General features: G+C 37.3%; 1 protein-coding gene and 1 long non-coding RNA gene across 4 annotated transcripts in view; one reads left to right on the forward strand and one right to left on the reverse strand.

Annotated features, from left to right (window-relative positions):
* Positions 1-1,218: 1,218 nt before the first annotated feature.
* Positions 1,219-17,044, reverse strand: part of RSPO2 (R-spondin 2) — a 141,895-nt gene continuing 126,069 nt past the window's right edge. Inside the window, exon 5 of the mRNA XM_029924006.1 lies at positions 1,219-3,033. Coding sequence (XP_029779866.1) covers positions 2,921-3,033 — 113 coding nt within the window. The 3' untranslated portion in view covers positions 1,219-2,920. The remainder of the gene's footprint in view (positions 3,034-17,044) is intronic.
* Positions 5,987-11,794, forward strand: LOC115279452. 3 transcript variants are annotated; one of them, XR_003903447.1, is made up of 3 exons: positions 5,987-6,057; positions 6,936-7,033; positions 11,352-11,794. It is a non-coding gene; the product is annotated as an uncharacterized LOC115279452 (long non-coding RNA). The 3 variants fall into 3 exon arrangements; XR_003903449.1 differs by having other exon boundaries at positions 11,615-11,794; XR_003903448.1 differs by having other exon boundaries at positions 11,627-11,794.

Consider the following 17,044-nt stretch of genomic DNA (forward strand, 5'->3'; position numbering starts at 1 on the left):
GGGTTACTAACTCTACCTTTGTCTACTATGCACAAACTTCTCTAATACGAACAGATTATGCACGTTTCTTCTACTTCCAGCTCTCCTTTAAAGAAAAAAATATGAAGTTGGAGGAGTAATCATACTCTTGAGGCTAAGTACTATCTTTTCTCCATGTTTCTAGCAAAACATGAAAATTCCATGTATACAATTATTGATATTAGCATCTTGAAAAACAGACATTTATAAAAATGGCTTTTCCTAAGTGCTTATCTTTCAAACTTTTGTAATAAGAACACTTAAGATTTAGTCTCTTAGAAATTTTGAAATACACAATAGCATTACTAACTATAGTCGCCATGTTGTACATTGTCTTCCGCCATGATGTATTTGTTGTATAACTTTCTACCTTTTGACTCCCTTCACCCATTTTCCCCCACCTAAACTTCTTAATTGACAAAGTTGTGATCCCATCATTTACTTTTACAGATGCTAAGCTCCCTGAAAATACTGGAGAGGGGAACCAGTTTCATATAGCCTATATTTATATATACAGCATATAAATATAGGAATGGTAAAGCTACTTATAGAAAACCACCTGATTTTCATTGTAGTACCCCAAAGCTGTAAATGATACTCTAGTATTAATCTCCGCTGCTCATTTATAATTGGAAGGTTAAACATCAGCTGTAAATCAACTCCCATAAGAATAAAAATTTGGGCAAATGATAACCAGGCATCAAGCAATAAATAGAAGGGAACTGAAATTTTCATAAATATAAATGAATGTTTTTGAAATAATTGCCAAGAACAGAGGTAATTAATAACAGGTAACTCGGATAGCACTTAGTATATGCCCTGTGCTGACCATACTTTACATATTTTACCTAATTTAATCCTCAAAACATAGCCCTACAGGTAGGTACTACTGTTACCTCTAGCTCACAGATGAGGAACAGAGCCCTGGAGAGATGATTTGCCCCAGGCTACTCTCAGAGTCTAGATTGGAATTCAAGAATAGAAATTTTAGAGCCACACTGTCTAACATCTCCACTCCACTCTAGCATAAGTTATAGCTAAACTAGTTAATTTCTAGATATTAATAATAGAAATTAATATTACTAACATTTAAAAAATTTGTAAGATTTGTGTTTTTTTAAGAGTCATTGTTTAGGAGTAGAGTTGTTAAAGTATTTCTTTTTGCCCTCATGCACCTCTAAAGAAAACGTCCACAAACAATAATTTTGAAGTTTTTTAATGCATGAAAAGAAGATCTCAGAAACAGACCAGAAATTGACTTATTAACGATGAAGCACACTATAAAGGAGCCCCTTCCCCCAATTAGTAAATAGGAATATAGTGTAAATAGACGTGAAATGAGGTTAGCACTTTAGGATTCAATGCAAACCCTAAAGTTGTATACAACATTCATATATGGCTTAGTATCTCATAGCAACAATATTCTCATAACGATGCATATGACATTGATACTCACTGATAAGATGCTTTTGCCTCAAAACAAAAATGATGAAGAGGTAGTTTTGCCAATGCAAGGTGAGAAAAAGGCTTTACCTTGCTTTTTTTTATCCTTAAACATCTGAAACCATTTCATTTTGTTTTAATTTTCTTCTGAATTAGCCAGGAAGATAATGATGCTTTTAGAAGAAGCCCATTCAAAGCCCTCTGAGACCCGATTCCCTCAAGTGTACAATGATGTTTTAGAAACAACTTTCCAAAAGTCCCCGCGGAAGTCTCCATACTGTTCTTCTGTCTTAGAGAGGATACAGATTCTGGCTCAAAGGAGACCTGGTAAGATCTGAGCAGCAGTTACAGAAATTCATACTGTTTTCTCCTCCAATTCTATGCATGGTCTCATGATGGTAATTTCTACAGTGACCCAAAAATATTGGTAGGTACCCTGTCCTGGTAAGTCAGGGATGGCTTTAAATAAATATGTATATATTGAAGTTTGAAACAAAAGTTTGAAAAATTCTCTGCTTAGCCTGTGAAACTGCATGATGTGTACTAGAAGGGACTGCATATAATTCCTCACGTTTTCAGTTGCGTTTCATAAAGTCATCACATCTTAGAGGTAAAGGGAGTTCTAGCTTCTGCCTGACACATGCTGCTTTATCTGCAGGAGGAAACATGGAGTGGGGGAAGTTCTATTGATATTCAGATTCTTTGATGCTGGTCTTTTGAGCCTATGTACAAACTAGCTTATCCTATTCTTACAATGAGAAATAAGCCCTCTGAGAAAAGTTACCTTTCAAGGGGCAACAAACCATCGGTCAGTTAGCACAACTAGAAGTCATTTACTGGACAATGATTAGGAACTTCTAGAAACAAAGTGATGTAATATTAATTAGGTATGACGTGTTACAGGTAAGAAGGCATAAATATACAGTGAGAGGTTTATATGTAGCCCCACAGACTATGTACATGTTGGAGCTGCTGTGAGACTGAGCAGGAATTCCTGGAGCCTACCCCCAGCTAAAAGCAGATATCCACATACATTTATCCTTGCAAATACACCACGTGAGAAATCAAAGTCACAGGTGAAATAGCACTTTGCCTGCGGAGTGTCTTCTTTCCCATAAATATGCACAAGTCTGTTCTCCAGCGGTGGTCTGGGGCCCCACGGCCCTCGCCTCTCCATGGTGCCACATTCCCTGGGTGCACATGGAGCCAAGGCACGTGCCCGACACCCACTTCTGCTTCCATCGATTTAGGCCGGGAGCTCCTGTCTTCAGTCTCCAGATGCAAATCTAAGCATAAACAACAGAGACCACACTCGTGGCTCCTCCTTTCACGTTACTGGGAACAGATACTGGTCCAGGCCGCATACATGCCGCACACCAGTGTCCAGGCGTGGAGAGTAGCTTTGTGCACTTTTGCAAAAACAAAAATCCCCCAAACTCTAACCTAAATGTCCCTTATTTTACTGGTGAGCTCTGTCTGTAGCTAGGAAGACACTGTGTTGCTCCTGGGCTCTTTCTATAAGCTTCCTCTTCTTTTTCTTGTTCTTCTCCTTTGCCTTCGGGGCTCTCTTTCCTACAGTGAGGGAAAGAGAAAGAAATGAAGACATGTCAGAAAAGGCTCTTTCTCTAGGAAAGAAAACACAAAACATTAGGAGTTTTACACAAAGCCCATCTGGAAAACATCACCTATGGAAAAAGCAGCCTCAAAGAGAAAATTGTTCACATTAATTTTGACGGAATAATAATAATTTACTAAATTGGATATGCTGTCTAAAACAGAGACTGATCTTCCTGTTATAGGGAGCTGGCATATTTAAAAACCTCCCAGTGGCCTGATCAGTCTTGCAAATATCATCCTGCCACAAAAATTCCATTTATCCCCTCCGACTGTTAACAATGCTATGCTTTACTAGACATCTTTACATCTTTCTACTGCTCCACGGCAGCGGGGTGAAAGAAAATAAGCATCTCTCTACAGTCACTATACCAGAAGTCTCAAACTCCCTTCTCCCTGCCCCCTGGGAGAAAAAAATATCGTGCTTTTAACATTATTCCCTCCCTGTTCCCCAAAGGCCAGTGTATGAAAGGACATAGGTGGAATAGTTCTTTGTTTTCTATAAAAATTCATGAGGACATCATTCATTAGGTGGCTATGGCTTCTTCTATAAATCCCCTAGAATAAGTCACTCTTATTACTGTGAACAAGAAAAATGCTCATTTCTGAAAACCCGATGATGTGCATCTTACAGTCAGAATATCACACCACCACAGAATCCTATTTCTCCTCTTTGCCTTCGTGACCAGGAAGCCCAGACCATGAGCTAAATAGTTGAGGTTTGTCTCCATCAGGAGTTTTTGAATATTGTTCTCTCTTTGCCTCTGCTCTATTTTACTTCTTGCATCTTGTAGTCATGGTTTATAGTTTTTGCAAGATCTCAGCATTTATTTGCAAGCATGTCTAGTTAAGAATGTAAGAGAAAAGAATAGGAGGCAGTTGCTTTAGGTCCATTGCCCTCTTTGGTTCTAAACACATAGGAATCATGAGGGTGTTGAACAGAAAAGAGCATAAAGGGCACCTGTATTTTGCAGAAATTAAGTCCTCACCACATACCTTCAATGCAGAAAGATTCTTCCCTCAACGGACTGTCAACTGGTCTTCCTCACCTACTCACCTGACTACTGTTTTAAATCAGGTAGTCCTAAAAAAACGCTTCTCTTCCTGTGACACATAGATATCAGACATTATCATAATCCATACCACAAATAAGATATTCAGTTCTAATGCAGGCTTTCAAAACTTCCCAGGCCCTTCATTAAAGGAACATATCTGGCCAGCTTTTTTCTCTAGACAGTGGAGATGGCAGCTGATGTAAGAAATGTGAAAGGAACCTGCCAGAAGTGAGGGAGACACGGCCATGCCTCAGGAAATCAGAGTCGTACCAGATTACAGGAGGCTAGGAGATTTCTAAGTAAGGGAGATGTTTCTCAAATGTCATCTCCTCTGAGGATCGAAAACAGTCACATGAATGGCACATAGTTGATATCTGGTGTTTGTTGAGTAAAACTTTATCACAAGATAAAGAATAACTTATTTTTAATAGGACACTACAGTAAAATAATCAGACTATGATCATGCCCTCACATTAAATTAGGAAGGTCCTTGAAGTTATTTTCTGGTTCTTATTAAATTCTGGCATTAATGTTATAATGGCATCTTGCCACCTTTAAACATAGTTAATCCTACCCAGTGAAACCTTACTCCAAACCATCATTAATCAAAGAAGCTGTAAAGTTACAACTACTTTAGTAACATTATATCTAATGATGAGACACACCTAATGAGGTCAGAGAGATTAAATACTTAACATAAAATTATGTATTTAAAAGGAAGCATCAATTATTTTTTTCTAAACAAACCACAAAAACCTTAGTTAAAATCATTGCTGACTACATTGTAGAAATGAGCTCATATTTAATTTATCTAAAGCCTAGGGTTTCTTTTAAAGACAAATTGAAATTGAGTACATGGAAAAATATTACTAGATTTTTTAATGTGTGAAGATAAAAGTATACTGAGTATTTCTTCAATCTTTTCACAGTCACCATTTCAATTTTTCATATGAAAAATGTGTACTGCTTTCACTAACAGAAAATCTGTGCTAAATGACTGGAAATTCTTCTTTTAAGAGAGGGTCAATTTCAAGCCACTTACCTAATAAATCATTCTGATGTAATTGTCAATATCAAATGATTTTTGGGTTTGCTGGCTGATATAAATACTGTGTGATAGGAAACTTAATTCTGTATTTGCATAAAATAGTTCATAGTGTGGCCAAAATTTTAGCAATGCTTCTGAAAACTTATATAAGTTTTCAAATTGCACAATTATTGTATTGGCAGTAAGATATACAGTACTGGTCCCAACTAAAGATGTTTTGGGAAACCAAGTTACAACTCTAAAATTTTTCCTCAAAAGTGTCTTTTGAATGACATCTCTGTGCTATTGGTTCATTGCTTGGTTTTGTTTTTGGTCAGCCCCATTTTTCATGTAGGATATATTGCAAATACCAAAGAATTAAAATGGTTAGCCAAGATTTGACCACGGACAGGCCTAAATTAACTGAAAATATTTTGTGGTCCAAAGTAGGCTGTTTTTACTTAAAGCCTAACTTGAATAAAAATAATATTAAAATATAGCCTAACCTAAGGTATAAAAAAGGTCTTATACATATTTTCTTATGAACTCTAAGATTCTTAAACATAAGAAATTAACTGGTAAGATTAAAGCTAGCTGAAAATATATATCCCTGTTTTTATATGTAGATTTGAAAATAAATTCTATTGGACATACATGCATGCTAATTTACATATCCACTATAGACTTGGAGATTGCCTTGTACTTTTTCAAATTAGTTTACATGCTTAAGCACATTTATCCTGTACAGGAAGCATCTAAAGGCAAGTATGATGCCAATCATCCAAATTCAACTCATGGATTTAACTTTCTTTTTAGTTCATGAACAACAACCTGAAAATAAACCTTTTTTCTGCTGATCTTGGGAAGTATGAATTTTATGAGGAGACTGTCCACCTCCAGGTATGTCCAGCTCTAATGACAAATTCTGCATATCTTTGTCCTGAGTGACTTAAGAATACAGTGGCCTTAAACAGACATATGAAAAGATGCTCAAAATCGCTGATATTCAGCGACAGGAGAGACCACCTCACTCCTGTCAGAATGGCTAAAATTAACAACTCAGGCAAGGCTGTGGAGAAAAGGGAACCCTCTTGCACTGCTGGTGGGAATGCAAACTGGAGCAGCCACTCCAGAAACCAGGGTGGAGATTCCTCAAAGAATTAAAAATAGAAACTACCTTATGACCCATCAATTGCACTAGGAATTTATCCAAAGAATAGAAAACTGCTGATTTGAAGGGACACATGCACCCCAATATTTATAGCAGTGCTATCAACAATAGCCAAAGTATAGAAAGAGTTCAAATGTCCATTCACTGATGAATGAATTAGGAAGATGTGGTTTATATATACAATGGAATACCATTTGGCAATTTAAAAAACAATGAAATCTTGTTATTTGCAACAATGTGGATGGAACTGGAGGGTATAATGCTTAGTGAAATAAGTCAGAGAAAGATATACATGGTTTCACTCATATGTGGAACTTGAGAAACTTAACAGATGAACATAGGGGAAGGGAAGGAAAAACAAGATAAAAAGCAGAGGCGAACCATAAGAGGCTCTTAAATATAGAGAACGGAGAGTTGATGGAGGTGGGTTAAATGGGTGATGGGCATTAAGGAAGGGTCTTTTCTGGATGAGCACCAAGTGTCATATATAAGAAATGAATCACTGGATTCTACTCCTGAAGCCAAGATGACACTGTATGCTAACTAACTTGAGAGTAAAAAGAATACAGTGGCCTTGACAAATCAACTGCTCATTGAATCTCTTCAGCCCTGTTTTACAGATACAAGAAGACTGGCTAGATCTTTTAGTTGTTAAGGAAAGCAGTGGGGTTTAATACTGAAGGTGTAAGGAAGAAGCACTGGTAGGTAAGTATGATCTGGAACTAGGATGGCATCACACTTGGGACTCCCAGTTTTTACATTTACAGAATGAAGATGCCATGATCCTCTTTCATCAGAAAGTTGTCTAAACTATCACAGGATCATCAAAATGAACGAACTTAGAATGATACCACTGAAACCACGCTCTAATCAGTATAATTACATTGATTTGCACACATGTGGAAATGGTCCAACAGGATAACCTATCGACTCTTCTACAGAGAAAGGTGAACAGCCCCTTATGGAAATGCTCCTAACATCCAGCTGTAGATGACTGCTATTAGAATCAGAAATAGGATAGATTCTTTTCAACCAAGATATCAGGCAGACTCACAAATTACATGAAGCTGTGAAAATACTGACTCCACTGCCTGGCAGACATGAATTTCATTCCTTCATAAACCCCAAAGTTGAGGAATGTCTTCAAAAGGTTTTTCATTCACTAGGTTTAGGCAAGAGTTTTTTCATAATTGGAACAATGGTTCTTGTACATCCCCAGGAAGGCTACAGAGGTTGCCTAGGGTCTCCAAGATGACGAAGTGTTTTGAGGAAGACTTTTTAATTGTGATGCAATGAAAAAAAGGTGAAGAAAACAAATCAGTAGCTGTGAAAAAATAAATACAAGTCTTCCCCCTTTCTCTTTTCACACAGGCATACACACACAGGAAAGTAAGCTACAATTATGACAAATGTATTTCTACTCTTAAATCCACAACTGTGGTGATAAAAGTGATTATCTGAAACCAGGACTAATTCCTACTAAATTTTAATGATAACTTTGTGATGCTAACTGGAAACCTGGGCTTCGTTGTATTTATGAACTTCACCAGGGAGACTTGGGGATCATCTCAGAGATCCTGTCATTCTTCAAAGCAGCTCAAAAGGAGGGACACAAAGCCTGGGTAACCACAAAGCTGGGGGATTTTGTCATACTTCAGAGGACACACGCGAGGTAGAGTAGAGAAGATTGCTTCCACATCTTCACAAGGACTGAGTTGTAGACAATGAATAGCAATTGAGCGATTTTTCTCACATAGGCAACTTACGTTTGCCCAAGAATGAGTAGCAACAGAGATTTATTTATCTAAGGGTGATTGATGATTCTCTGGGAAAATGTCAGTTTGGCTCCTAAATATTTTAAAAGCTCATATGAAAATATACAAAAGACGTAAGGGAAATAAAAACAGCTAATAAATATATTAATCAAATCTCACAATTAAAAGGGCCAAATAAAATGAATTGCCATTGCCAAGACTCACGTGAGAATGTAATGAGACAGGCATTAGGATGCATTATGAGACTATAAAATTGATACAGTCTTTCTAAAAGCCATCTGGCAATGTGTACAAAAGCATTAAAATATTCATAACTTTAGACTCAAATCTAGGAATCTATCCTAGGAAAACAATCTAAACTTGGACAAAGGTTTATGCATAAAGATATTTACTACAGAATTCTAGAAAATGCTGTAAATTACCGAAATGTCCTCCTACCCAATTTTTCATGAGCTCTCTTTATGATTACTAAACACTAAGTATGTTTCCAACTATGAAGTATTTTGTATCTTAAGACCACAGCAATTAAATTTGTTCCCAAGAGAAACTGCATGTCCCTAAAATTTATCATAAATAGATATAAGGAAAAGGCTAGAATACAAAATTCCTCTTCTGGTCATAAGCAGACTTTTTGGTGGAATGGTCAATCCTAATTGGGTCTAAGATATAAAAGCTTAACAATTACTGAATTGCCTAAACACTTCGGGCATTAAGGATGGATATTAGTTCACAAAGATGCTTTAGTCTAGAAAGGTGTTCAAGTAGGCAAATCTGATGAGCATGACTGGGATCTACCACGGCATGTCCCACACCGCCTAAGATCAAAATCTTCTACTGTCTATAATACTTCTGAGTAACACATTAATGGTTATTTTACCTTAGTTGAGACTCCAAAGCAAGACCCTGAATAAGTAAAGCAAATGAATCCACTCCATCTCCTTATAGTACAAAATTCCTTCATTGGTGTTTTTAGTGGCATTTATCTGGTTTTTAAGAAATAACATCTTTTCCACTAAAATTATTGCACAGATAGATGTCTGTAAAGTCCTTCAATGACTATTTCCTGACTGTGATCAAATTTTCTTTGAGAGCGAAATAATCCAGAAACAGACCAACAAGTTTTGCAGTTTTAAAAAATAACAAGTTGCATACTAAACAGATTTTATTCAGCATCTTCAATTTCAAGACATACTGTGGAAATCTTCCAAGTAGTCACTTAGTCATTTCATCTTTGTAAAAGAGCATGTTCTTCAAAAACCTACACAGAATCTGGAGATAACTTGCAAGTAGTTGTTCTGCTTCCAAGGTTATTGGTGGAGAGTGACTATCATCCAAAATGGAAAATAGTTGACTAAAGGGACTTCTCTAAATAATCAAACATGAAAATCATTCAGAACTCCTATATATATTTATGGTAATTTATAAAAATACTTAAGCCAATTATTACTGTGTTACTGTTCTATTTTAAAGAGGTTGACACAGTTTCATTGTAAAAGGAATAGTATGAAATGGCTTTGTCTATCAACCCTCTACACTCTTCCACTAGGAGACATTTTATTAGGCATTAAGTCTTTTTGTTGAAAGGATTTGGTTTTAAAATCTTGATTCATATGCCATATAATGAAAATGGAAGACAATCTAACCCTAAAGATCACCTGAACTTTTATGAATTAACTATATCACTACTCAGGATTCCTGGACATGGTATCTCAAAATTTCCCTATTTTGTAGCTCTGAGGAATATCTTCAGGTACTTGACATGACTTCTAAAAGAGAAATAAGGTATTCCCAAGACCCTACAAACACATTTGAAGTGGCAAGGACTACAGAAAAGTAATTTGAATGGGATTTAGGTTTCTTCCATATAATTTGGGTCATCCATTTGATTTAACTTAAGCTCTTAGATACCTGATATCGCAAAAAATATCAAAGATAAGATTCTATCAAGTTTAAGACAGGTGAAAATAAGCAGACAAAAAGGGGGGGCTTCAAAAATACCTAAATTTCTTTCATAATAACTAAGTTCATTACAAAGACAGCTTCAAGAAAGCAGAGAGTAAAATTATACTCCCCAATTTCACTTGTGTGAGAAAATAAATATATAACTCTACCACAAGGGGGCAACAATTCACTTTTATGTGAAATATCTCTGGTGTAAAGTGTGCTGGCAGGGCAGCTTTGTAACTAACTTTGGAGACTTTGTTTTGTTTTGTTTTCTTTGAAAGCTCTATGGGGCACTACAGGATAGGTAGCAAGGGCCAGGGAAATGTGTGACTGCACTCTTAAAAAGATGTTTGGGGTCAAGGGAGCTAATGAGAGAAGAAAAGTCAAAGGAATCTTTTTCAAACACTGATTTAGGGAAAAAGCATGATTCATACATCCAGGTTGCCATTTTCTTATGAGGAAGCTAATATAAAATATCTGCAAAGAACAGGCCCTTTTCTTGGATCTCTTATAAGAATAGCGTTGTAAAACTAAAAATTATCTTCGGGTCCAAGGAGTGCACACACAGAATGAAGAAAAGTATAAAAGCTGATTGTCAGATGCTGATTGCCGACCAAGGGCTGTCATCAAGTTGGCGTTCCAGGATGACGATCAGGTGGCCATGTTGGGGAGGTGGAGAGACAGACTAGACTACAGCAGATAGGTTCCACCGCGGGTCTAGCCCAATTCTGCTAAGCGTTTAAGATAGGAAGCAAAAGAGGCACAGAACAACTAGGGCATCCTACCCAAGTTTCTATAGCTCCTTAGCAGCTACGCTGGACTGGGAGCCTTTAACATCTTTAAAGGTTACTGGCTAAGGACATAGTTTAGGGATTCTTCTGAGAGAGGCAGAAAAGTATGAGAAGACAACTATTATTTCTCTGACCCTAGTCATAACTGAAAACCCTTTATGAATTGTGTAAATAGCGTCTAACCTAAGACTTTCTGTAAATGTACACTGTATCAATTCAATGCTTATTCTTTTTCTTTTAGCAAGGTGTAATCTGTAAGTTTCCTAGGTGGGGGAAATGAGATGGTGGTCATTGCTAATATGCACCATGCACTGTAAGTGCTTTATACATCTTATTTAACTGAATATTGTGAAAAAAAATTTTCAGTACTCAAACTGTTCTGCTAGAATGTTGTGCAGCCACGCACCCTAAACTTAACATTTGCAGAGAACTATGAGGCTTATTTGGCACCCTTAAGTCAGAAAAACATCCAGTTTTGCAGAGAAAATGATATAACTGATTTTATTTGATTAGGATCAATGGGATTACCAGAGAAGAGTTTCAAGTCCCTCCATAGCTGACTTCATGCTGTACCAGAATATACCTTTTAAGATAATTCCATTAGAATAAGAGGATTTAATACCCTCTTCTTGGTCTTCAATCAATAACCATTACGTAAAAAAGGAGCCCAGGAGATTGTATTTAGGATTATCCTCATTCGGCAAGGATTTATTTAATTTGGATTCCAAACAATTTCTGTGTAACTTGAAGACATACTTAAAAATAAAATGAAACAGTAATTTCTACAGGTTAGAGAAGTCCAGAATGGGCAATCTGCTCACCTATGTCGGGAGCCTTCCATGAAAACAGCCAGCTAGGAGAACAGAAGGAGATGCAAGTTCCATGAAGGATCATAAGTGGATTCCCTCCTCTGTGCCCTTGAGCACTTTAGACCTCTCTCATTAAAAATTTTTATCATTCCCTGTTGTAATTTTGTTTGCCTGTATACCATGGCTATTATGTGAATAACTACACAGAGCTACACTTTAATGCCTCTAGAGTCCTGCTTAGACTCCTGGTCTTTCTAAAAGTCATGTCGCCGATAGTCATTCAAACTTATCTCGAGAAATAAGAATTAGAGCACAGATACAGGAGCTAGATCTACACACTGAATGTGGTAAAGAACCTAACTCACCTGGTCTTTCTCATCTATCATAAAATGAACTGTCTTGCTTTTTCTGGACTCCGCCTGGCTTCTGCCCCCAGGCATCAGTTTACACGTGGTCTGTGAAGGAGACCCTAGCTCCGAGTAAACCCCATGACCTTTCAGCTTACCTCGCTCTTTCTAACAACCTCAGTCTCTTGTCCTGATTGCATAGTCCCCAGAGAGGGATTCAATATGCCTTGCCACAGAGTCATGGATGCCTGACCAGCCCATGGATGGGTCACACCTCAGTCTAGTCTGGAGTGGGGGTGAATCACAGGACACTAGACCAAGCAGGCATCTAAAATACATATTCAGGAACATCAGGTTGGAGGTCAGACAGCCCTAGACTCAAAGCAGAGCTCTGCCTCTCAGAAGCTCCTGATCTTAGAGCAGTTACTGTTTTGAAGGCTTAGTTTACTCATGTCTAAATTGATGAAATCAATGGTACCATCTATGAGGCCAAAGAAAATTTGTAGACAGTTCCAGATCTCATACCTGCCACATAAATGCTAACTTATGTGAGATGCCTCACGTGTATTATTTATAATCCTTATGACAGCCTGCAAGGAAGGCATTATTTCCATGTTGCCAATGAGGAAATAAGTTTAGAGAAGTTAACAGCTCAAAATCACATAGTTCGGCAAGGATTCAAACCAACATCTGGCTGGTTCTAAAACCTGTATTCTTTCCACTATACTATTTGGATCCCTTGTGCCCAGCAAAATGTCTTTGATCTCATAATCATTTAAATAGCTGCTGAACAAACAAATTAATAAGTAAATACTTAGATAAAAAAAAGGCATCAACCTTCCCAATCAGTACCCCCGTGTATCAGGGTTCCCTTGGGCCTGGCTCTCCAATGTATACGTCTCATTTTAATTATTCCCTGGGGTAAGGCATTCAAAGCCTCAGTTTCCTGAGGTCAAGCAACGCATTTAGCATTTCCAGCTCAGTATCAACAGTGTGCCCATGGTAAAGCCCAAGGGAAGAAAACACAGGATGTTTCTCTTCCAGCTGGGAAGTTTAGACCTGTGGTTCCAAAAGTCGGTTTATAGGCCAGACATAGAATCCTCCAGGGAGGTTTTTAAATATAGGTTCCCTAGCCATCCACTGACTCCTGAGTGAAACCTTTAGGACAGAAAATCCAGAATTGTCTTAAGCTTCAAGAGGGGATTCGGCAGAAAGTTAAGAGTACATGCAAGTCAAGAGCATAAAACACTGTGGGAAAGGACGTGGGCAGGAGAAAGAACTTTGGAAGAAGATGTGAGAGCACTTCAAAATGAATGACAACCTCCTTCCCAACTGGGCTGAGAAACGGCTTCCCAACTGTGAAATGAAGCAAATGTCATCGGGCCGGGGCTCCCCTCCCTTGGTTCCATTCGTGATGATGCCCCTGAGAAAGCAGAAATTAAGCTGTCCCTGTGTCAAGAGGAAGGTACACAGCCAGAAAAAGGGCCCCTTCCCCTGATGCTCTAACTAAGGCGTAGATCACTCACATTACAGAGGACTCATTTCTCCTGTGGTCATAAACCAGAGACTCACTTTACTGACTCTCTCAATTCATCCAATTACCAAGATTCTGGGTGTTTTGAAAGACAATCTAATTAGTTTGGAGAAATTCTAAAGAGTGGGACAAAAAAAAAATTGCAGTTGGGAAAAAAAAATTATTACAGGGGCACCTGGGCAGCTCAGTCAGTTAAGTGTCAGACTTTGACTCAGGTCATGATCTCATGGTTCATGAGTTTAAGCCCCACATCGGGCTCTGTACTGACAGTGTGCCTGCCTGGGGATATTCTCTCTCTTTCTCTCTCTCTCTCTCTCTCTCTCTCTTTCTCTCTTGCCCCTCCCAAACATATTCTGTCTCTCTGTCTCTGTCTCTCAAAAAATAAACTTGAAAAAAATTTTTTAACTGTTATCAAGTTGGGAGACTCTTTTCAACTAGGATGTAGAGTTGGCGCTTCAAAAATCATAAGGATAAGAAAAGTACCCCTCACACCAGGAGACACAAATATTGTGTTAAATATTTAACATGAGAGATATTAAAATATTAGCTGTATTACAGGAAGGAAGCAGATTACAACTTTTTTTTTTTCCTTTCAGAAGGTACTCTGAGGTTCTTCCAAATTATTAAATCATCCTCATGATGAGGTAGGTATTAGCTCATCATCAACATCATCATCATGATGCAGCTGTTAACTGTGTGCCAAGCACTACATGTTTTACGTATAACTCATTTCATACTAAAAATACTTCCGTGAAACAGATACTATCTTTAGTCCTACTCTGCAGAAAAGAAAACAGAAGATCATAAAGGGAAGGTAACCTAAGAAGACAGAGCCAGCATGTGGCAGAGTTCAGATTTGAACTCAGGGAGTCTGGTCCCTTTGCTCACCCTCCTATCCATTGTGCCCATCTCTCTCTCATCAGTTTTGTGTGACATAAATGTGAGTTCTTGAGAAGGAAGAAAGGAAGGAGGTCAGTGTTACAACACTCTTCCCTTTAATCAGAGACTCCCACAAACCCTATGAACAGGTCATTCGCAGTTAAATGCCTGGAGCATTAAATTCATAAAATGAAGGCAGGGCCCATCATTGTTTTGATAGAAGACAAGGATGATAAAGGGCATTTTTTTCCTCTGTTATTCTTTCAGGACATGGAAAATAAACAAGTATTTGCCAAAATGAATAGTCTCTATCTACAAGTAAAGACTAAATGAATGTTACAGTCACTGTAGAATCTTTGTCAACCACCCAAGTAGCAGTGATGGATCTCAATTAGAGGGAAAATACTGGACAAGGAACTCTAAATAACAGGTTGAGCACACTTAATGATTATTAAAGACATCACATTTCTAAAGTTTCAAAAAGTCTTAAACCTTGCTGAGTTATCTGGAATCCTAATATCTTTGTCTGTGATGGCCAAATATTAAAAGAGCAGAACATGGATAATGATTTTTATAAACATCCTAATCTTTAATAAAATGGGTTTATTTCCCCTCAACTGAAAATGGTATTTCACTCTCCAGAAGAAGCATATTGACTTTTAAGCACATAATACAAACTAAAATCAAAGGAAGCTACTGCACATATACATCTGTACATATGCACACAATAAGCATCTGTAGTACTTCCCAACCATCACTTATATCCCTACACTCTAATCAGTTTTATTTAACTTAGGTGTCAAAGGAAAACATGAAAAACCAAAGGTTTAAAAATAACATGAAAAAATGCAAGACCTAATGGGAACAATTTAAAATTGACACTGAATCAGATGTCCAAGAGAAGATGCATATGCCAAATATGTTTCTAGCAAAGATATCACCTGGAGCTCCACGAGAAAAACGATATAGCGAAATCACCAAGAAATTACGTTAAAAAGGACAACCTTCTCACCATCTTAGCAGGGTAGCAGGCTCAGGACTTGTGTTGGAACATGAGCTAAATGCCTCAGTGCAGTTGAGTTAAAAGTTAAAAATGCCTAAAAACAGTTCAAAGCCATGCCCACGGAAGCTGTGGGGAGGGCAAAACACTGTGTCCATTTACTGTGCTCAGATACTGCATCTTCATTCAGCTTTCAAGCATTTAAGCCAGACTGTCCAAATGAGGGGACCAAAAATGAACTTGTTTACAAAAAAAAGTCTTTGGGGGTGCCTGGGTGGCTCAGTCGGTTGAGCATCTGACTTCAGCTCAGGTCATAATCTTACAGTTCGTGGGTTCGAGTTCTGTGTCAGGCTCTGTGCTGGCAGCTCAGAGCCTGGAGCCTGCTTTCGATTCTGTGTGTCCCTCTCTCTCTGCCCCTCCCTTGTTCATGATCTGTCTCTGTCTCTCAAGAACAAATAAATGTTAAAAAAAAAAATTTTTTTTTAAGTCTTTGAGGCAAGACTACCAAAAAAGAAAAAAAGATGTTAAGGCTCACAGGGCATGTAAAAAATTATCTTGTAAAAGAACTGTAATCTACTTTTCACTGTATGTTGCTAATATAGCTACAAAGATATAACATGATTATAGTAACTCCTTTATCAGGGAAGTCATAGACTGAGTTATTGAGGATTAGACATTAATAAAAAGCTTTCCTGCTTTACCATTTTCAAAAACTAGGTTAGCATTTTTCTGACAGTGGCTCATACAGAACTCAGAAGACAAGAAATTTCTAGAAATCAGTTTCAATTAGTTTGATTCTAATACAAAACTGACAAAATGCATGAAAGATAAATGTCAAAGATTAATACTTACATTTTAATATACTTATCACTTCATAAAGTATTTTAAACTGCCTTAAGGTAAGCATTTTCCAAATCTTCCTATAGAAAAATTCTAAATCCCACCAAAATAATGCCTGGGGCTCACCATTTTCGTGTTTTCTTAAAAGCTAAATTAATTATCACATTCACCAAGTTATTTGAAAGACAACTGCAGCTATATTTTAATGACTCTTCAATTTAATCTGAAATTCTAGGTCACTGACAGGTTCAAGAGCAATGAAGTAGTCCATCCTAAATGTCACTGTGCACAATTTCTCTGAGGGGAGTGTTGTATGCTAATTTATAAGTGCATGTGTATTAAAACATATCCCTCCATAAACTACACCTGGGTATATTGGTTGAGAAGGCAGTTTACTTAAACTTAAATATATGTATGTGCATCTCAGAACGTTTAAAATTATATTTTTAGGATTATGACCAAATTACACATTTCTTTAAATAGAAGATTAAAACTCCTAGGGAATTAAAAACAGTAAACTCAAAAAGTTGCAAAATTTCTATGGTAAAATTTTATGGCTTGGAGTCATAACTAATCAGCACAATTTTTCTGGCTCTGACAAAATGTTTTTTTGCTTGAACACCACAGTTCTTCTAAGGGTACAGGCTTTATGCCATAAAATATGGCAAAATAATTCCTATTAACTAAGGGTAGAACATGACTTAATATCTCTTTCCCAGTTCTTATATTTACAAACAAAATATGAAAAGAAGCTGAAGTCTAGATGAGAGCAAGTTGAATGAATAAAATATCATGGA

Source organism: Suricata suricatta, chromosome 15 (assembly GCF_006229205.1).
Source record: "Suricata suricatta isolate VVHF042 chromosome 15, meerkat_22Aug2017_6uvM2_HiC, whole genome shotgun sequence".
In the NCBI taxonomy this organism is placed as follows: domain Eukaryota; kingdom Metazoa; phylum Chordata; class Mammalia; order Carnivora; family Herpestidae; genus Suricata; species Suricata suricatta.